Below are 19,612 nucleotides of genomic sequence, written 5' to 3' on the forward strand. Positions count from 1 at the left end.
TCAGAGGGCTGTAGCTGCAAGGCAGGATCTTAAAAGCTGACCTAGGATGGCAAAGCTGATCACCTACCCTCCAGGTTGCTTTGAATTCCATCATTTGACTTGCCCCTCCTTTAGATCTGATTCAGTTGCAATGCTTATAACTAAAGATATGCAGTTTTTCATCTCTTCATTTGTCAACCATCCACCCTAGGCACTGTCCTAAATACTCACGCAGGCCTGTGGACTCCATTCGTGATGCTGTGTTCACCGTGTCTCCAAAGAGGCAGTACCGTGGCATGGTAAGCCCCACCACACCAGCCACGCAAGGCCCTGAAAGACACATAACTTGTATAATACAGAAGGGATTGCCTAAATGTAGGGACTCACCAACAAACAGATTTCATTTTCTCCTCTGATATTCCAGAACCGCTTGGGAATACAGGAGAAATTTTTTTTTTTAAATCTCGTTGGCTTTGCTACTCGATAAAAGCAATCAAAACTTAAATATTACTCTGATTCACACATTGCTGTTTCATGTCTGAGAAAGGTCTTGTGTGGCAGGACCTCAATTCACCATCATCTGGGAAAAATTTATTCAGAGTTCACAGAAGCTCAAGGACTATTGCAATCTCATTTTTAAAAAGTCAGTTATGACGTTCTTTTCCCTTTAAGTTCAGATCCTGTGATATACACTGTGTCCCAGTGAAACAGCATTGAAAATCAGCCTTAGGAGTCCAGAGATGTTGGCAGCATTCTGGACCACCCTGTGTCCTTCCTTGGAAAGGAAGACATCATTAGCTCGCCTGTCTAGCCAAAAACTGTTTATTTTTCCTCTTTCTCATTCTTTAGACAAGATCCACTCCCTTCCAAAGCAGCTCCCGAAGAACCGGTGCCAAGTTCTCAGGGAGAGGTATGTATGCAGGATTCACACGAACATGAACACACAGAGAAAGACGTGTGTCTGACAGCCAAACGGTACAGACAACTGTCATCTGGGGCACTTGGATTAGCTAATCTTTGGGCTGTGCTCTGAAGGATGACATGCTAAATTTTATCACCCACAATTTAAAATACTAAGCTTGCAAAGATACTTTAAAAAAAAAAAAAAGAAAAAAAAAGAAAAAACTGAGAATGTTATCAGCAATGTAAGGAACTGTGGGCCTTCCTGCAGAGAGAAGACAGGGATGTCTATATTTTCCACTGGATACATTTATGTCGTAAGTCTTTCCAGGCTCCGCCTGCATTTTCAGTTTCATGGTCCTTCTGTGTTAAGATCTAGAAAAGCTGCCATCTAGGAAATCCTTTCCCATGTGAGGCTACAAGAGATATGAACATAGTACATAATAAACAGTATCCTAAAAGATGCTATAAATAAGGCTTTTCATAGTATAAAATGTAGCTTAAAATGCAGTAATACTAAATTGCAGCCTAGTGTAGAAGTGATTGGTTACTTGTTTTAGGACAATGTAATTTGACTGTGATTTTATCCTTCTTAGCTACAAAAACTAGTTTTTCATATAGTTTTCATATATCTTAAGGGCAATGAAACTCCGTAACTAGAAGCTATGGGGAACTTTGCAAGAATCCCTCTTGCTATGACTTCTGAAAAGTCATTGCTACAGAGTCAAAGTAACAGGATTTTAATATAATTTATGGAGAATGCAAACTGAGAGGTAAGAGATTTTAACTCCTGCTTAATGAAGCATTGCTTGCTTAAAAAAGTAAAAACAAAAAAGAAAGAAGAGGAATGGTTCAACCCAAAAATATTATAAGGACCTAAACAGCATGTCTGGATCAAACACAGCACGCAGGGACTGCTGGAGGTCAGGAACAGCTTATTTAATTATGAGATTTTTTACAGACAATGTGCTGTGCAACCTTGGATAAGATGCTGCCCCTCAGAATCTCTTCTAATTTAATTCCCGTCCTTATCATTATTCATTAATTTGGTTCGAGCTCTGCAAGAGAGGAGATATTTCCACTAGAGGAAGTTTTTTCAGGTTCTAGTCTATAGGCGCTCCTATAGCACAACTGTAAAGAAGCTGTGATACTACTGGGTCAAGATTCTAATGCTTAATTAATTGGTCCTTAATGTATGCACACTAATGTAGCATATGCATAAAAAATGGTCTTGTTGATGACATTTTAATTCATGTTTCCATAACAGCTTTCCCTGAGAAAACACTAGATCACACCGTATTGCCTCTCTTCATTTTGTGGTGATGACATGACAGCGGCACTCAGAAATCTGAGTAAAGTTCAAAGATCCTGTAACAAGTGTTGCAAGGACACAAAAAAAAAGTGATTCTTGTCAAAAATGGGCCCTCACTGAGGAGGATTTGAGTCTGTTTAAATGAGCACAAATACAGGCTGAGCTCCTGCTGTAGTCAGAGGAGGCCAAGTCAGTACAGTCAACTAAGCCATGAGAGCCTTTCCACACCTTCACCTGAACAGCTCTTCAGAGTCCACTTCTGTATCCACCAGATGTTCACCAACCATAAAAGGAGTTCAGGCTGCATGTGAGTGCTTAAATTTATGTTTCCTTCTCAGTCACTACAATCATCCAACCATTCCTGCAAAGCTTACAACCTACAACAGGCAAGATTTTTACGGTGAGGTACTGTCTTTCTAAAGCACTGCTTTTAAGCCTTTTCTTCTATTGCAGAAAGTTATTAGTTTAAAATCAACTCTACAGTGTAAGCATGACCAAAGGACTTCACGTTGAAAGCATCCTGGAATTAATTCACTCACTGCCTTCACTGCCTGCATGTGTTCCCCTTGTCTAGACAGCCTCAGCAAAGCTCTAACATAAACTTCCAGTCATATATCTCCCACAATAACAAGTTTCACAGGAAATCAGATCCGCTGTGATGAGAGCGTTATGGCTGAGTTGTTTAATTATGCAGGTTTGCTGATTTGTTTTGAAACAGCACTTTGCCAGGGCTTGCAGGGTCAGTTCATGAGCTGTGCTGGCTATGACTCTGCAGTCAGTGGTGTCGCAGAGGTTAATAAGCTCAATTGAAGTGCGAGGCATGCTAGAGAGCCTGACTGATAAACAGATTCTCTTCAGCCTCCGTGGAAAAGCTTATCTTCTCAGTACCACTCTCCACAGTCATCCAACTGTAGCCCAGACACAGCCAGCACGGAAAGAGCTGAATCAGCTGAGTTTTTCTGGACAGGCAGGAGAGCCAAGACTACAGGGTGCAATTAAACAAGGCAGAAACTGAAAACCAAACACTGGTCTTCTTTTCCTCCTCACTTTACCAATGTATTATCACAAGTGGCCCATGGGCCTGGGCCAGCAGAAGTTCCCAGAGAGGCAACTCTCTGCTGGAGTTGGAGGGATGTGGGCAGCCCATACCCAAATAGCATTTACTGCTTTTTCAGAGAGGGGATCACAAGGTCTTCTTGGCATCAGTTTCTAGACAGCAGTCAGCCCTCAGTACGGGTGGTCACACCCATTCCCCATCCTTTCCTGGACAGTGAAAATGTTAGCCACGCCTTTCTCTTCCCAAGGCACTTCCTCAATGCTTTCACCAGATGCTGGTGATTCCCTTTTCGTGCTTCTTTTCATGGGAGAAATGAGGTCTTAGGTTAATCAAAGTCTACAGTCAGCTTGGTGGCTCAGAGAGCTGGTTTACTTTGAAGCATGCATTTCTCACTCCTCCCATGACAGTATGATGTCTCCTGACCTGTGCAAAACAAGATCTGGCTTTTGCTTCTTTAGAAAGAAAATGCCAATGCCTACCTCTCTTTCTCTCACACCCTACGGTACAGCTTATAGTAACACTGCTTCCTAGATACCCAGAAAGTGTCATAAAACCAAACAAAATATGTAACTACTCCCTGTACACATCACCTAGGCATGGATATTTGGCTTGGTGCATGGAAGACACATTGCAGAACTGCTGTCAACAGCAGCAGCAGCAGAAGTTGCATGTGGAATTTGTCTCTTTCCATGCTGAAAATGTGCTGCTGGTGCTCCAGACACTCCTGCTCTGGGTGAGACAAGATCAGGCCATAGTCTCACATAACTTCTGCCAGAGTCTAAATCCCACATGGTTCCTGCACTCATTCCTTAACATTTTAGACCTCTGTGAAGGGCCAGCTAAGTCCCTTAAACTGCAAAGAAAACAGTAGGGAGATGAGTTTTCAAAGACAGCCCAAAAAGAAAAATTTATATGGTCTCAGAGATATGAAATACTGGGTTCAACTCTACTCAAGTCACAGATCTGTTCTTGGAATATTCTGGATGAGATACTTCCTTTTCTCTTCTCTTTTTTCCCAATATGTACAACAGAGACCAGATATTGACTACTGTAAAACATTCGCATTGCAAAACTATAAAAATATGAACATTAGCAGACAAAGAGAGGGATAAAACCCCTGTAATACCGTGTCAGACTTGTGAACAATCTTATTCATTGTTTGGCTTCCCACAATGAGCAGTACCTGATACTTTAGAGGAAATCACAATTCTGGTGAAAAACCGCTGGGAAATATTTATTAATGGATAACTATTGTAAAAAATTATGAAGGTTCATATCTCTTCTAAAAATACTGGTTCTATGATGACAGCAGATGTCTGTTCCTCCATTTCAAATCCCAGTCACACTTTTACTTACATGATTGCAGTCCTACTGTTTTTTTGTTGTTTATTTTGGAGTTTAATTACACTTTGTATAAAAAAAAAGAATTTCCTCCTTTCTTTTAAACTAGTGATTTTTCTGTTAACTAAATAGATTATGACTTCTACATTGGAGATAATTTACTTTCTTTCAAATATGACTTTTTTTTAATAGCTGTATTACATATTCTTCCAGCTATGTCCCACTTGTAATAAATTTCCCCAAACTTCTCATTTTTTCTGCCTATATGACTGTTTTTCTGTGCTTTTTCATTTCAGAACACAGTTACAAAAACATTACAGGATGTCTCCATATCACACTGGTGAAGATCCTATGGCATAACAAAGAGCCACCCTTACAATGAAACCCGTGTGAATAACACATCTGATGTAGCTCCTGACTATAACAGAATAAAAAAAAATCTCCTTCAAATGTCACTGAGCTATTTTGCCCCTCGGGTTTTGTGTTTCCATTTTAATGCCCTTGTTGCTATGGAAGATTTGAAAGCATCTTCTAAGGTGCTTATGTTGGCACAGACAGAGGGAAAGCATTTAAAGCTGGAAAACCAATTGCAAAGGAATTATTTGATGTTCAGGAGCAGATGAGTGCTGCTGCCTACCTGTGTGCAGCCCAATTCGTATCTTGAGGGGAATTTCTGGCATGTGTCTCATTTTGAATGTTCCCACTGAGCTGAGGATGTCCAGGGACATGTTGGCTATCTCAGCCGCATGCTTGTTTCCGTTCCGTTTTGGGAGCCCTGAGGCAACCATGTAGGCATCACCAATTGTCTCCACCTAGCAAATACCATTACATTAGATAAATAAATAAATTGAAAAAAGATGGAAAAGAGATTTAGAATAAAACTGCAAAAGTGTTTGACCCACAGACACTTTGATCCTCGTGCCTCCTCACCTTGTAAACATCGTGGTTTCCAAGAACAGCATCAAACAGTGTGTAAAGGTCATTCAGAAGGTCAACTACTTCAATGGGTTCACTGAGGGCTGAAATGGTTGTGAAGCCCACAATGTCACTGAAGTAGATGGTCACCTGATCAAAATACTCAGGCTCCACAGTGCCACCAGTCTTGAGGGCTTCCGCCACTGATCTGTAGTAACAACACAAGCACAAAGACTTTTGTAATACATACCCAAAAGTTCAGACACTCTTGTCCTACTGTGCTCAAAAGATCCGCTAATACTCAGGTGTAGAAGGCTCTATATAACTGTAACAAGCACTGTAAAGATTCTTACTTTGATTAGAAGGCACTTGCCAAAATTGGAGGTCAGCTCTGCAGTCTTGCTTACTTCTATGGAACTGTTTTGTCCAGTCCAGCTATGGGGGGTTTCTTACCATCTAAAGTATCAGTACTTACGGGGGAAGCATTTGTGACAGTAGTTTTTCTGTCTTCTGTTTTTCAACCTCTAGCTCTTCGGTCCGCTCCCTGATTAAATCTTCCAGATTGCTTGAATATTGCTCAAGCATCCTGAGCATTGAGTCAATGATATTGGTCTTTTTCCCTTTGTTGATGGTTTTGAACTAGAAAATCAAACTGGAGAGTTATTTTCCCATCTCATTACACCATTGTAACACTCTAAGTTTGGAAATGAACAAAAATAAACCACTTTATTGTAAAGGTACAATGCTAAGACTGGCTTCATCAGCGACAAGAGTTCAACAGCAGAGGAAAAAGGCAAACTAAAAGCTGAATTTGCATGAATAACTAGGGAAACTGCACAGGAGCGTGTTGATTATCTATGAACTTTTGTTCAGGGTTAAGTGAAACACCATCTCCCATGGGATGACAGCATGTGAGTTGTTAAAGAGTCCTATCATGCTGCAAATTTTCACCCTCATTTGTCCCATGACTGCCCTTTACGTTAACTCGCAGCCCTTTGCATTCAGAGATGCAAATTTCAAGGCAGTAAAACCACTTAAAATGTGCTTATATCTCACTGGTCTTAAATTTATCTTTGCACACAAGCATGTATGTGTACCTCCACCCCCTACCCCCAACTCTTCATTTTTTGAGTTCTCTCCTCTTGACCTGAAGCTGAGCGTTTAGACTCTTTAGGTAATCTATGGCTTCAGAAGCTGCCTTTGACTCAACAGTGGAGTCACATGGCTATAAAACTAGCCACCGTTTCATAGAACCAAGAGGTAAAAGTTGTGGATATTGTTTTATCTAGTTTGACTTTATAAGAACATAGGAACAATATTGATGGATCAGACAAGGTGTTTATTTTGCCGGTGCTTGTCCATGAGACTGGCCAGTAACAGATATATTGGAAAGCTGTTGAAACAGGACTTGGGTACAATCATATACCCCTGGGATCTGCTCCTAGACTCCACCAATTTACAGTTCAGAGACTTTCTATGCCAAAAGTTATATCTTTGCCTTTGGTGATTTCTCCTTTTAAATGAATCACCTTTTAATTACTTTAGAAGATCAAAATCATACTGAGGTGCTGTCATAACAGATAGATCTTTGATATCCCTGAAACCATCCATGCACATAAGCTGCAAACGTGAAGACACCGTGTCCAGCTTGCTTCACACTCCATGTGGTGTGCAACAGCAGCCCAAGTTCAGGACAAGTGTTAAGCCAGGGCAGATCTGGCCAACAAAAACAAATATCTAGACGTTACAAACCATAAAATAACCCAAGGGCTCACTTAAAGTAAAAGCCCCACATATTTACGCCAAGTACATATGAAGGATTGTACCTTCTGCACTATTCACCGACCTTATAAAATACCTCCTCAAAGGTTGGACGCCGTTCAGGGGCTTCACCCCAGCATTGCTTCATTACCTGGATGCACTCCAGGGGAGCCAACTCTGGGACTATGTTGGGGCGGCACAAGGGAGGGGGTTTCTTCACTTTCTTTATAATTTCTGTGACAAAGAGAAGAATGGGAAGCATGTTTTGAGATGGAAGATATTGTGGGGAGGAAGAATATCAATGTTTTCACCTGTCCCTTGCTTCCTTCTTCAGCCATCACCATTATTTCTCATCACCAAAAGGCTGTGTCAAATGAACCTGGGGGAATCTGCGTTCCTCTGCCAGGAGTGTCTTGGAATATTTAAAAGATAGGAGATTCACCTGTCTTCTTGTCTCTCTAGAACCAGGCTATGAGCAATAAAAAGGCTGGATGTGGGAAGGTTGTGAGATAGATGGATACACGAATCCTCAGACTTGAATTTAATGAAATTGCCTGTGACTTGCTCCATTAGGACCTGTGCTCCTCTAAGACAGCACAGCCTTATGGCTGAGCCCAGACAGGAAGAATACCAGCCACTGATGCTTCATCATTAACTGGGAACCAGTATGTAGGATGTTGAAGGGAATGGAGACAGTAAAAAGTATTTTAAAGAGGAGAGTTTGGGTTCAAAACAACATCTGGGAAGTGATTCCCTATCCAGAGTTGAAATATGACTAATAACGAACTAGGCTTGGGCTTTCAGACCCTGAAAAGTCATTTCTTGAATCTGTGTTTTTTAGATAAAACAGCTTTACAGTGAAGGAGTGGGGAGGCAAATTCCTTGAGGATTAGGATGCAATGAGCAAAAATTTATCATTTTATCAGGTCATGAATCTGGATTGCACTATGCACATTTGCTAGAGGTTCCCCATGGAGACTAGTTGGAGGACACCTGCCAATTACAGCTCTCCATTACAGAGTAGTCCAGCTCTCAATTACAGACTAGGTTACATCATCATTATCGCTTTCACTGCATTGTTGCAGCAGCTTGGGACGCAGCAAGATCAGGACCCATATCTTCCAGGCACTGAAATAGCAGATACTGAATGGTCATACCCCACTCAGTAATTGTCCATCTCAAAACATGTTGACAATGGGTTTTAACTGAAAACACATGTTTTTTGATCGTTCTCATGTCCTCCCCTTCAAGTGATTGTGACCTGAGAGTGACTGCAGTGTATTTGCTCTTTCATAGCACACACACACTTTGAACTAATGAGAGTTGCACCATGGACACTTCCTAAGCAGTTCGCCTCTTTGATATTTCTGGTACAAGCCACTTTCTTATAAGTCACTGGGGTCATGGTTTACTATTTCCATCTTTGCTGAAGAGAGAGAAGTTCTTTAAATGGGAAGATAATTAAGGAAAGATAGATGGGTAGATGGACAGAACAGAATGCTAGCTGAGGGTTTTTACAGCTCAAATCCCTCACGCCTCATGACATACAAAAATGGGCCAATGAGTGCAAAGAAAAGGAGTTTCCAAGCTATGGGAGGTTCTGCCACCAGGTTTTACCCTACGTCGTGATGAAAAGTCAAAGTTTTGGCAGAGCAAAGAACGTGCTGCAACAACCTGGAAGGTGGCCAGCTCTGAAATATCTTGCTGGGGAACCCAGACCCCAACCCCAGTTATTACAGGAGTAATAAGTCACATACTGAGACCGAAGTCAGAAAACACGTTTTGATGTTTATTGTGGATGTTTTGTTGCAAACAGCCATTTGTCACTGACAAAGATGTGACATGAGATTGGGACATTATTTCCACACTGATGTTTTACCCAAAGGGCTTGGCCAGACCTTTTACAAGCACTCTGTGTAAAGCCTTAAAAATGTACTGAAATATTTACCTACCTTCGGCTGAAAGATCTGACATGCAGTATGGTGGACCCCGAACAACCACTTCTTGTAGGATAATTGCAAAGCTGTAAATGTCCCCTTTGAACGTGCCTTTTCTGCGCATGTCTGGGTCTCTCAGTAACTCAGGAGCTGTCCAGAGCAATTCTAAAAAATTCAAGAACATCATGTTTCTTACACTTGAGCTCAGACTACTGCAAATGAAGTGCTTAAATGAACACTTCATTTCAGTCATTTGAGGAAAGGTTGAGATATACTTCATTATTTACTGGATTAAATCTTTTATATCTTGTGATATGTTAGAAATATTAAACTGCCATCCTGTCAAAAAATCTGAATTTTCCAAATTTTAACTTACTTTTTAAAAAAATGTTTCTACATCAACAAATTATAGCCTACAACACCAGTCCTGAATTTCAACATAAAAAGTCTTCTCACCATTGCCAAAAAGCTTTAACAACTTTTTTTGTTTGAAAATATCACTCAGACAAAATGTTGGCACTGAAACCTGGATTTCTCGTTACTGTTGTTGCTCTTTTATAAAGCAACAGTTAATAAAATATTTTCTGTAGTTCTTAGATGAAAGTAGTTTTTGTAAAAGCAGTTTGTGGCAGGCTGAAGCACAATCAGTCTTTATAATCCAGTAGTTCAAGTGAAGAATGACACAGTTGTAAAATCCAGCCTCATCAAGAAATGAGTCTTCTTCACACTGGGATATTGTTACCCAGGTAACTATGTATTCTGAGTAATGGGAATAAGGAACAATTCAGCTACTGCTACATATATAGCTTTTGTAAGGGACGAGAAAGTCTTCTGGCAACTGCCCTATCTGAGACACTGGAATGGTACAGCAATCAACTCCTGTGACAGAGGGATCAAACCACTACACACTACTTAAAAACAGGTTTCAAGAAGAAACTGTGAAATCAGAGGAACCCCAATGGCCAGGTGAAAGAAGTCCTGTTGAAGCCTTCAAATCTGGCCCCATGAGGTGCCGTCCCTAAGTGGTGAGAATGCCAGGTGGCAGCCCTTGGTGACTGATTGGCATGTAAAGGACTTATTTCAGAGATATCCGTATAATCTTATGTTTCAGATAGCTTAGTTTTACAAAGCAAGATTCTTTGCATTTAAGTTAAGCTAAAATTTCAAGTACAGAGTTGGGGGTAAGGTTATGAAGCCGGTTCCATCAGTCACAAAAATTCAGCATTGATTAAATTTCAGAGGCTTTAAAATTGTTCTCCCACTATGACAAGTTTAAGCTATGTCACTGCCTACAATAAAACCTTTTTTCCTTATGGTGACACTCTGCTATGCGCTTTGCTTTCAGAAGGTCTGAAAAAGCTTTGCTTATCCTTTCCTGTTACAGTGCATTGTATACAGGTAACTACATGTGAGATTGAGTACCTTTATGTGGCTACTGGCCTGTGATTACATTCGGACAAGCTTCTGTTAAGACAATGGGAAAATATTTCCAAAACAGTATTTCCTTATGGCACCTACCTTCTGGGGGTGGCTGAATATATGGGCATTTCTGTGCTTCTAAGAGCTCGTTATAGCCATAGTCAGTGATCTTCAGCACAAACCGACCATCCACAACACAGTTACGAGACTTGAGACGTCCATGGGCTAAATCTCGGTGATGTAAATATCTAATACCCTATGAAACACAGAAAAGATTGAGGCTATTCCTTAAGAATTATATTATCTGTCAGTGTTCAGAGGCAGCTAGGCAAATTACCACCTTGGATGGCATCAAATATAGCATTGTCTCTATGTCAAATGCAGTGCTGATTAGCCCAAGAAAGGGTTGGAAAAGTTCAGAAATGGATTAGGAAAAATAATTGGGCTATCTGCACCCTAAAGTAATACTGGAAAAGTCTGGCTGTTTTAGGAACATTCAGATGCCTCCCTCTGTAGCCCTAGGACTCATTGCACTCAGAATTTGTACTTTTAGACAAGGTTAAGAAGCTGGACACAAGTGGTATCCAATGATTAGGTCAAGCGAAGCCATTGAGAACTGGATGTCCTTATCCAGCTCCCTCAAGGAGAATCAGAAGGTGGGTCATGGGTTGCAAGAATGGTTCTGGAAGTCTGTAGGCCACTTGACCCAGACTGGTAGTTCAGCATTAGGGAATGAAAACACATGGGACATGATTGGAAACTCTTCCAAAATGACCATATGTGTAGCCATCCTGTGACAGGGGATGTCTATAGTTTGCTTCTATACTGGATGCATTTCTAATTTATGATAAGGAAGGGCATTTTGAAAGTATGAACTTGTTACCAAATTCGTTATTCTAGGTGGTGAGTTCTGGCCTGATGTGTAGTTTTAACCTATCATACTGCAGTGTGGATGCAATCTGGTTAACACAATAGAGCTTGTCTCACATGGTAACAGAACAGGAATAAGAGGTCTCCAATAAAGACCCTGTGTACCAGCAGGGTACCAGTATTCACATTGGTTTCCCCTGTATTGATATAAAAATCTCAAAGTCCTGGATGAAATAGCTATGTCAATATAAATGTCACATGCAGGTCACATCTCAGCAGAAGCAATGGATTTACTTTAATTAGATCCATCACAAGAGAGGACTTAAACATCCAATCCAGTTTCATATCTTCATTTCTCAACAAGTCCTCCAGGCTTCCTCGGGAGCAGTACTCTGTCACTATGGCAAAGATGCCACAGTCAGAGAAAAAGCCCAGGAAGAGATTCACATTTTCATGACGCAGATCTTTCATCTGAAACAAGACAGTGAATCACAAGAGACCAAGTCAGCCAGACATCTGCTCAGCAGCTTCTTTATATCATTAGATGTCATTAGTACTCCTTAACTCTCAAACAGTCTTTCATACAAGGATGGGGAAGCAAACAGCCTCTTTGCTGCTTACTTTGAGCTGTCCTACAATCTTTCATAGCTTTGCTTTTCTTGATCTGTCCATTAAGACAAAGAAAGCAAGATAGCAAAAGAAAACTGAACAGAAATTTGTTTTTCTTCAGACAAGCTGGATTGGATCTTCCACTAGGACAGAATGACTTTGCTGAGATAAATTGAGTGCAGCATTTGGAGTCTTGCTCCAGCTGTGGTCTGATCTGGAAAGCAATAGAATGCCTGGAGGATCCCAAGTCATCCACCAATGCTGCCTTTGGAAGTATGCCCTGGTAAATTTGTTATATTTATATGAATAAAAATGCCACTCCTATGTTAGCAAGTAGCTGCCAACAACTAATAGCCTTGAATCTGGAAAATAAATGTGCTTGCTTGTGAGTTAGTATTAATAATAAAATTGAAGACTAAAAGTAAACCTTAAACAGGCATCTTAGCTAGAGACACAAAGCAAATCTCAGAGAAATGCACAACTGTGTCTGTGCCACACTGTTAAGTAGTCAACAAATAACACATGAAAATAGCTACCACTGCCTCATCCTGATGGGACACAGGCAGGGATGACTTCCTCCAAACCACTTTGCCTTTGTAGACAAGGTCACTTAGAGGACTCATTATACATTCAGCATTGCACCAGCTTTGACATGTCAGGTCCAGGGTAGAGTTTTGCATACTGATGACCCTGACATATGGGTCATTGGTAAGTTTGTCAGATACAATCATGCATGGTCCATTCCACCAGAATTCATCAGGCAAGACTCATTGACAGCTATAACGTGTGAATCAATGGATAAACAGGAGACAACATGAATAAAAATACCCTGCAGTCACAAAGGTCCCCCAAGCAACCTTCCCTCCACATGCCCATACCCTGTTTTTACCTTCCTCAAGATGCTGGTGGAGCTTTGTCGCAGCTTGTGGACTGCTCCAGTCTCAAATTTTTTCAGCCACACCCAGTCTCCCTGTCCACAACACAAGTGGGTGAATGAAACAGCAAGTCTCTGAGCAGCAGCAAACATTGAGACCTAGGTCTGAATTCCAGATCCTTGACTTTAAAAGTGAGTGGGGATTTCCATAGAATCATAGAATCATTAAGGTTGGAAAAGACCTCTAAGATCATCAAATCTAACTATCAGCCCAACACTACCATGCCTACTAAACCACATCCTGAAGTGCCACATCTACACATTTTTTGAACACCTCCAGGGATGGTGACTCCATAACTTCCCTGGGAAGTCTGTTCCAATGCTTGACCACTCTTTCAGCAAAGAATTTTTTCCTAATACCCAATCTAAACTTCCCCGGGCACCAATTGAGACCATTTCCTCTCATCCTCTTGTTAGTCACTCAGGAGAAGAGACCAACACTTCAACCTCCTTTCAGGTAGTTATGGAGAGCAATAAGGTCTCTTCTCAGCCTCTATATTGCACCCAAATAAGACTATCCACAAACAATCCTCAAAAAAATGGGAAGAGGCATCACTGTCACCTGGATCAGAACTTCGTACGTGGAGAGTATCACTATCTGATAAAAAGTGATAAATTAGAAAAGAAAAAAGGAAAGTAACTCTGAGGGCTTTTCTCTGACATTAATGATCCAGGTTATTTTGCAGCTTTTCAGGAAAAAATACCATGCTGTTTTTTAAAATATCTGTGTTTTTAGGAAAGAATTGATGGATGGGGTGAGTTTTCTTGGCCATTGCCTCTACTTAAACTCCATACAGTTCTATTGGCACAAAGGGGAATATGATAACCTTTATTCCATATATTTGGATTCTGTCTTATAAAAAAGGTCCTTATTAGAGATTTTACCACTTAAAGGCTCTGCCTGGTAAGAAAAGTTCTTCATGGTGCCTTTAGGTTGTGACATCTCTAATGGAGACTAGGCATGGCAATGCTACATGTGGACATTGAATACTGCTACTAAGCATGACTACAAGTGTCAGATGGATGGTTGAGATAGAGTCACCTTAAACACTGGTAAGCTTATGCTTGGGAATAAGTTATCATCACCCTCAGAGGACATCAGCACTATTCACCTGCTGGTACCTACAGTACCGCAGCCCCAGAGTTTCCCTACTTGAGGAACTCAGTGAACTGAACCAGTGGCAGAAGGCTGCGTGAGGTCCCTACCTACCTCATACAAAGCCACATTGGAAGTTTCATGGGTGGCATCTGTACTTTTCAAGGAAAGAGAACGGGTTACAGATTTCAGGCTTCTGCCATCGGCTGCTACACTGGTTGCATCAGTCAGACTGTCCAAGGTCAGCCTCTGGAAGGCAAGGAAAGCAGGTGCAAGACAGTTAACACCTCTGGATGTAAGCCTCCACTCTAATTCTGCCTCAGGACATACATTTCACCCATGCTAGCCACCTCTCAAACCTCCAAAACTTCACATCTCAGCTCTCTGAATACCTCATAAGGGTGACCCTGTTTGGTACCTTGAAACACAACAGCAGCACTTTATGTGATGGAAATACTGTGACTTGCGGGAGACATAAGAGGAAGCAAGCGTCTCTCCATGTGGGGCACAAGGAAGCATGTCCTCTGGCATAGACAAGAAGCTTGTGTCTGTGCCAGTGACCTAAGCAAAGCAATTGTTCCGCAGCAGTTTGCATCATTAGCATGATCCCAGTCATGACCCTGGCCTCTGCCAAATAACATTCCCCCAGGAGATCCCCAGCTCTGGGCAGGAGCCAGCACAGGTCAAGAACAGTTCCTGGCAAGTATTTCAGATGCAGACACTTTATTTTAGAGGATAGGATAGTTTAGCTATATGCTAAGCCATAAAACCTCAAGAAAAAAAAAGAAGCCCTGGTTGTTTGAATAAACAAAACAAAAAAGGTTGTTTGAATAAACAAAACCAAAAATGCTTTATATCATCATAACAGCTCTGACACTGCATTTGCATCTACTCTGAGACTTAGAAACACTCAGCATACATGAAATTTTCTGATATGCAGGGGAAAATGAGGCATGGAGAAGTGAACAACCCCATCAGAGTTTCATGGGTACTACATGAAAATAGAGTAAACCTGTCTTTGAGCATCCCACAAGATTATATCAGTCAGTGAGAGGACTTACCTTTTTATATAGCTCCGGGTTGATGAAGATAAGGTCATCCAAGGTCATTATTATTTTATTAGGACCCCTGAATAGCTGGCTGTTCAAGATACTATGCCTGGGAGATTTGGAGAATCACAGTTATTATTTTTAGGTAGGTAACCAGTTTACACCACCTCTGGATCCCCCACATCTGTATTTCCTGCAGTATAAGGAAAGTGCAGCAAGTGCTATGGCAGCAGGGATGGACATGGGTGAAAGCAGTGGACAAACCATAATGCCCTGACTTGGACTGAAACCTTGAGTCAAACAGCAAGAGATATCAAGTTTCCATACTACAAAAGCTATGATCTCAAAAACACCTCATCACAAATAGACATCTTGAGTCAATCTGGTTACAAATATCAATTGGATATGTATGTAATGCATATTTTGTTTTGCTTGGTTTTAATTTTCATATTACCAGTCGTTCTCCTTTAGGAGAGAGTAATAGGTTTTGTTAGACCAGCCAATCTGGCTGGTGAGCAATCAACTTTCAGACACACCAGCCTAATTTATATAATTTAGACAATTTATAAGATCTGCCTGGACACAAGTCACCATCAAAATGTACTGGCTAAATGTCTATATTGTAGCATGCTGTAGATGAAGCACACAACAAGATACCCCTTTGTAATGACTGCAAGCTCACACAGAGGAAAAAGCTACAGGGGATGAGCAGTTTGGTGTACATGGCATTGTGCAATGCAGCGCAGAGGTCTTGGAAGCAATATTGCTGAACCAGTGCTGTTCCTCTGGTTAGGAGCGATAAGATCAAGAAGACAGCACTGACTCAGATCTACTTCTTCCAGAACTTCAGCCAGATGGGATGTCTATCATATACTGTGAAACACAGGACAAATGTGCTTCTGGCATGTCCACAGGAAGCTACTGCCCTGTTTCCAAGGGATGACCCTCTGCGCTTTTTGATAGACTACCAAATCGCACAATTGCCACAAGTGAGAGAGAAAATTCGGTATAGTTGTCAGACCAGTAGACACTGTTGATTGGCTGCATCCTACTACTGGCCCAGCTTCTCTTGAATTTGCAAGGCAGAAGAGAACATAACTAAAAACAGTGCACAGTTAAGGACTATGTGTTCATGAGGTAGTTAAAACAGGCTCATATTCACTTTGTGCAAAGCAGTGCAAACCATCATTTCAGAGTTGCATTATCAGTTTTTAGCTGGTTTACATCTGACACTAATATCCACCATATGGCCATTTTAGGGACTTAATGAAGAGGCAGAAGTCAAACACCAAAATTTTGAATGCACTCTTTCAATGAATGTCAAGGTCTAACACTGAGTACAAAGCACACTGTATCTATGGGACAGTAAAAAGCTCATAAAGAAGGAAGAGAGAAGGGAAAAGAAAGCTCTTTCATTTCCCCCACCATCACATGTTTTTCAATAAACTTGGCTTACACTTCAGCAGATGTCTGATAGGCTCACACGTAAGACTTTTCCTGATGAGGTGGGCAATAGGGTGCCTTTTGCTAACTCTACTGTAGAAAGAATCCACTAAGCAAAATGTCACAGATCACCATGATTTCCATTGCGTGTGCCAGCCATTTTAGAAGAGCACAGACAGCTTTTTGGAGTTCAGAAGGAGCCTTGGCCATATGACCACAGACATCACTTGGGATGATTTTTTTATAACCTTTCTCTAGACACTTTTCTCTATCCACCTAACTCAGCTTGGTGCAAAAATTTCATTGCCTATGCACTTCACACTTGACCTCTTGGAAACCTTATTTAGTCAGTCGCATCCTCTCCCCCAACCATGGAGAAAAGCACCCCATCTGTCAAAAACAAAGCACAGAGAATGGAGTGACTAATTTAAGGTCATGCAGCGGATCCCTGTCAGGCTAAGACCAGAGCTCCCACATCTGAACTCAGAACATGCTGTGGTTTTAATTTAGCTCCAGACATGCCCTTCCCTAACATAAATCATTGTTTAAGTCACCCTAGACCTTGCAGATGGCCATACATTTTTACTCATGACTGAGCCTTCCCAAGCATAGTCTGGTACTTGTCGAACAGCTTACGAGTAGAGTAGGCAGAGAGACAGTCTTTTATCTACGTAATTGTAGAGGCTGTTGGCCAAGGAATAGAGTAGGGTTTTAAAGTGCGGGTGGATGGAGGCAGCCTGCAGTTATGACGTATTAGAAGCAGCTGTGTATTATAAGTGGGGAAACTGTTTGGGATGTTGCTTGCTGGGTGGCCTTATATCATCTGGGTTGGAGGGATGATTCTAGGTTGAGAGAAAACATGTTTGGGGATGATTTGAGAGGCAAAGCTGGAAGAGACAATCCAGGAATACTGCTCTGCTGAACTCATTGCTGCTGAGTAAATATGCCTTCTAATTTCAGTCTAATTTTACTCTCATTTCAGTCAGGCTCCATATAGACATCAATAATGAGAGACAGATTACTCCAGGGGCCAGTTTCAAGCAGGTTACCTTAGGTTATAGCCATAGTGTCGTTGCCAAAGAGCAATCCATAGCTACTGGACCAATCAGTCCATGCTGGCTTATGTCCATGCTGGCTTATGTCCATATTGGATATAGAGTCAGGACACAAATGTGACCTATGCAGTTCTGAGAAACTGTTCCTTCCCAGCACACTACTTCATTTGCTCCAAAGGTCCTTATGTCCAGACCATTATATGCACAATATGAATTACCAGGGAGCTGGAGTTCAGTTCAAAAAGAGGGAGTGAATCAGACTGGTAATAAAGAACTACCCTAATTAATTGCTCTGAACCCCTTCTAGATATATTCTCTCTCTCTTTAGTACATGGAGAAAGTAAAGGGGGTCAGACTAGGTGCTTCATATGAAACACGATTATATTAGGGGCAGAAATTCAGGAAAGAATCATCTGGAATAAGAAAAAAGACATATAATATAGCAGCCCACTCAGTCTCCACCCTAATGTTATTAAAGCAGATTCCTGTCATTGGTTTGTACACACATTTTGCACTTCCAAAGTGATAGTCACCTTCCTAGTCCTTCAGAGCCATCACCCAGGTAATCTTTCCAGCAACACACTGCTATGTTCTTCCAAACCTGGATGGGATTAAGGATAAAATGGCTCCTCCTGAGACTGCAGAATCAATGCCTGTGATGTTCAAGCCACCATCACTTAATAAAGTGATATATGGATGGAGAGCAAAGATCACAATCAAACCTGCTATGTGTTCACATGGTCTAAACTGCTGGTCAAAATGCAGGTCTCCCACAGAAGCTAAAAGTGGCACCAAATTAAATACATACTGCAGTACTTACCTGATGAGAGAAGCCAGGCCTGCAGCAAAAAGCAGCAGGGCAAATATCAACATCACTCCCAAAATCACGACTGTAGGCTCAATCCCTGTGCAAGGAGGTGGGGGGAATCAGTGAGTTAGAAAATATTTTTGATTTAGGGAATAATAATAAAAATATCCATATCAGACCATTAGACTACAAAGTCAAATACTAAGCCAGAAGGATGCTAGGAGACAATTTTCATGCAGTATTAATTTGTGAATACACAAATACTTACTGACTTTGTTTACATGAGACTGCAACTACTTTATTCCATGAATTTTTTTCCTATACCGGACCTAGAGCTCTGGATCAGTGGAAAAACAGTTTTTGTTCAAGTAAATAAAGGCTAGACTCACAGGAAAGAATTGAGTTTTAAAGGCAGCTTCTGCAAAGTTCGTAACTTTTGAACATTTGACCCTCTTCTCTCCAGGAACTGAAACACTGCAACAGTTTAATCATACCGCACCAAACTGATGGCCCATGTGAGTCATCAGCCCATCTGGGATTTCTAATTCCCTGATAGAGATTTACAATGCTGAAAAGAGCAGAAGAGAAGGAGGAGAATTTTGGTGTTTTCCTCAGTGGGCCGAATGGCAGAAAGCACTGAAGTGAAGTGACAGGGTCTGATCAACAGGCCTAAACCAAAACTTTTTATTCTGATCGCACTCGGTAGTTAGCACTTAGTGATAAAACGTGGAGACAGACACTTTGTTCATGAGTGTTTTCACTAGAAATCTAAGGAAAGCCAAGAAGAGCTAAATTTCTGTGGGAAGTGTTTGTTGTCTCTTTCTCTTCTGTCTCCAATTTATCTCTATTTTATTCTGTCTGTATATGAGCCAGCAGTGTGCCCAGGTGGCTGAGAAGGCCAATAGCATCCTGGCTAGTATCAGGAATGGTGTGGCCAGCAGGAACAGGGAAGAAATTGTACCCCTTTTCTCAGCATTGGTGAGACCATACCTTGAATACTGTGTTCAGTTTTGGGCCCCTCAGTACAAGAAAAACATTGAGGTGCTGGAGCATGTCCAGAGGAGGGCAACAAAACTGGTGAAGGTGTTGGAGAACAAATCTTACTAGGAGTGTTTGAGGGAACTGGG

At 41.3% G+C, this 19,612-nt stretch overlaps 1 protein-coding gene across 5 annotated transcripts in view; it reads right to left on the reverse strand.

Moving 5' to 3' along the window:
• Nucleotides 1-19,612, reverse strand: part of GUCY2F (guanylate cyclase 2F, retinal) — a 53,641-nt gene that overhangs the window by 25,461 nt on the left and 8,568 nt on the right. For 3 of the 5 annotated variants that reach the window (XM_054056875.1, XM_054056874.1, XM_054056876.1), the window contains exons 5-16: nt 18,498-18,582; nt 15,192-15,288; nt 14,245-14,379; nt 12,990-13,070; nt 11,786-11,962; nt 10,721-10,877; nt 9,218-9,367; nt 7,351-7,499; nt 5,980-6,143; nt 5,520-5,712; nt 5,227-5,401; nt 211-309 (exon numbers count right to left, since the gene is read on the reverse strand). In XM_054056875.1, the coding sequence (XP_053912850.1) occupies nt 211-309; nt 5,227-5,401; nt 5,520-5,712; nt 5,980-6,143; nt 7,351-7,499; nt 9,218-9,367; nt 10,721-10,877; nt 11,786-11,962; nt 12,990-13,070; nt 14,245-14,379; nt 15,192-15,288; nt 18,498-18,582 (1,662 nt within the window). The remainder of the gene's footprint in view (nt 1-210; nt 310-5,226; nt 5,402-5,519; nt 5,713-5,979; nt 6,144-7,350; nt 7,500-9,217; nt 9,368-10,720; nt 10,878-11,785; nt 11,963-12,989; nt 13,071-14,244; nt 14,380-15,191; nt 15,289-18,497; nt 18,583-19,612) is intronic. The other 2 variants (XM_054056877.1, XM_054056878.1) reach the window with 2 other exon arrangements.

The sequence above is a fragment of the Cuculus canorus genome, chromosome 1 (genome assembly GCF_017976375.1).
Source record: "Cuculus canorus isolate bCucCan1 chromosome 1, bCucCan1.pri, whole genome shotgun sequence".
Classification (NCBI taxonomy): domain Eukaryota; kingdom Metazoa; phylum Chordata; class Aves; order Cuculiformes; family Cuculidae; genus Cuculus; species Cuculus canorus.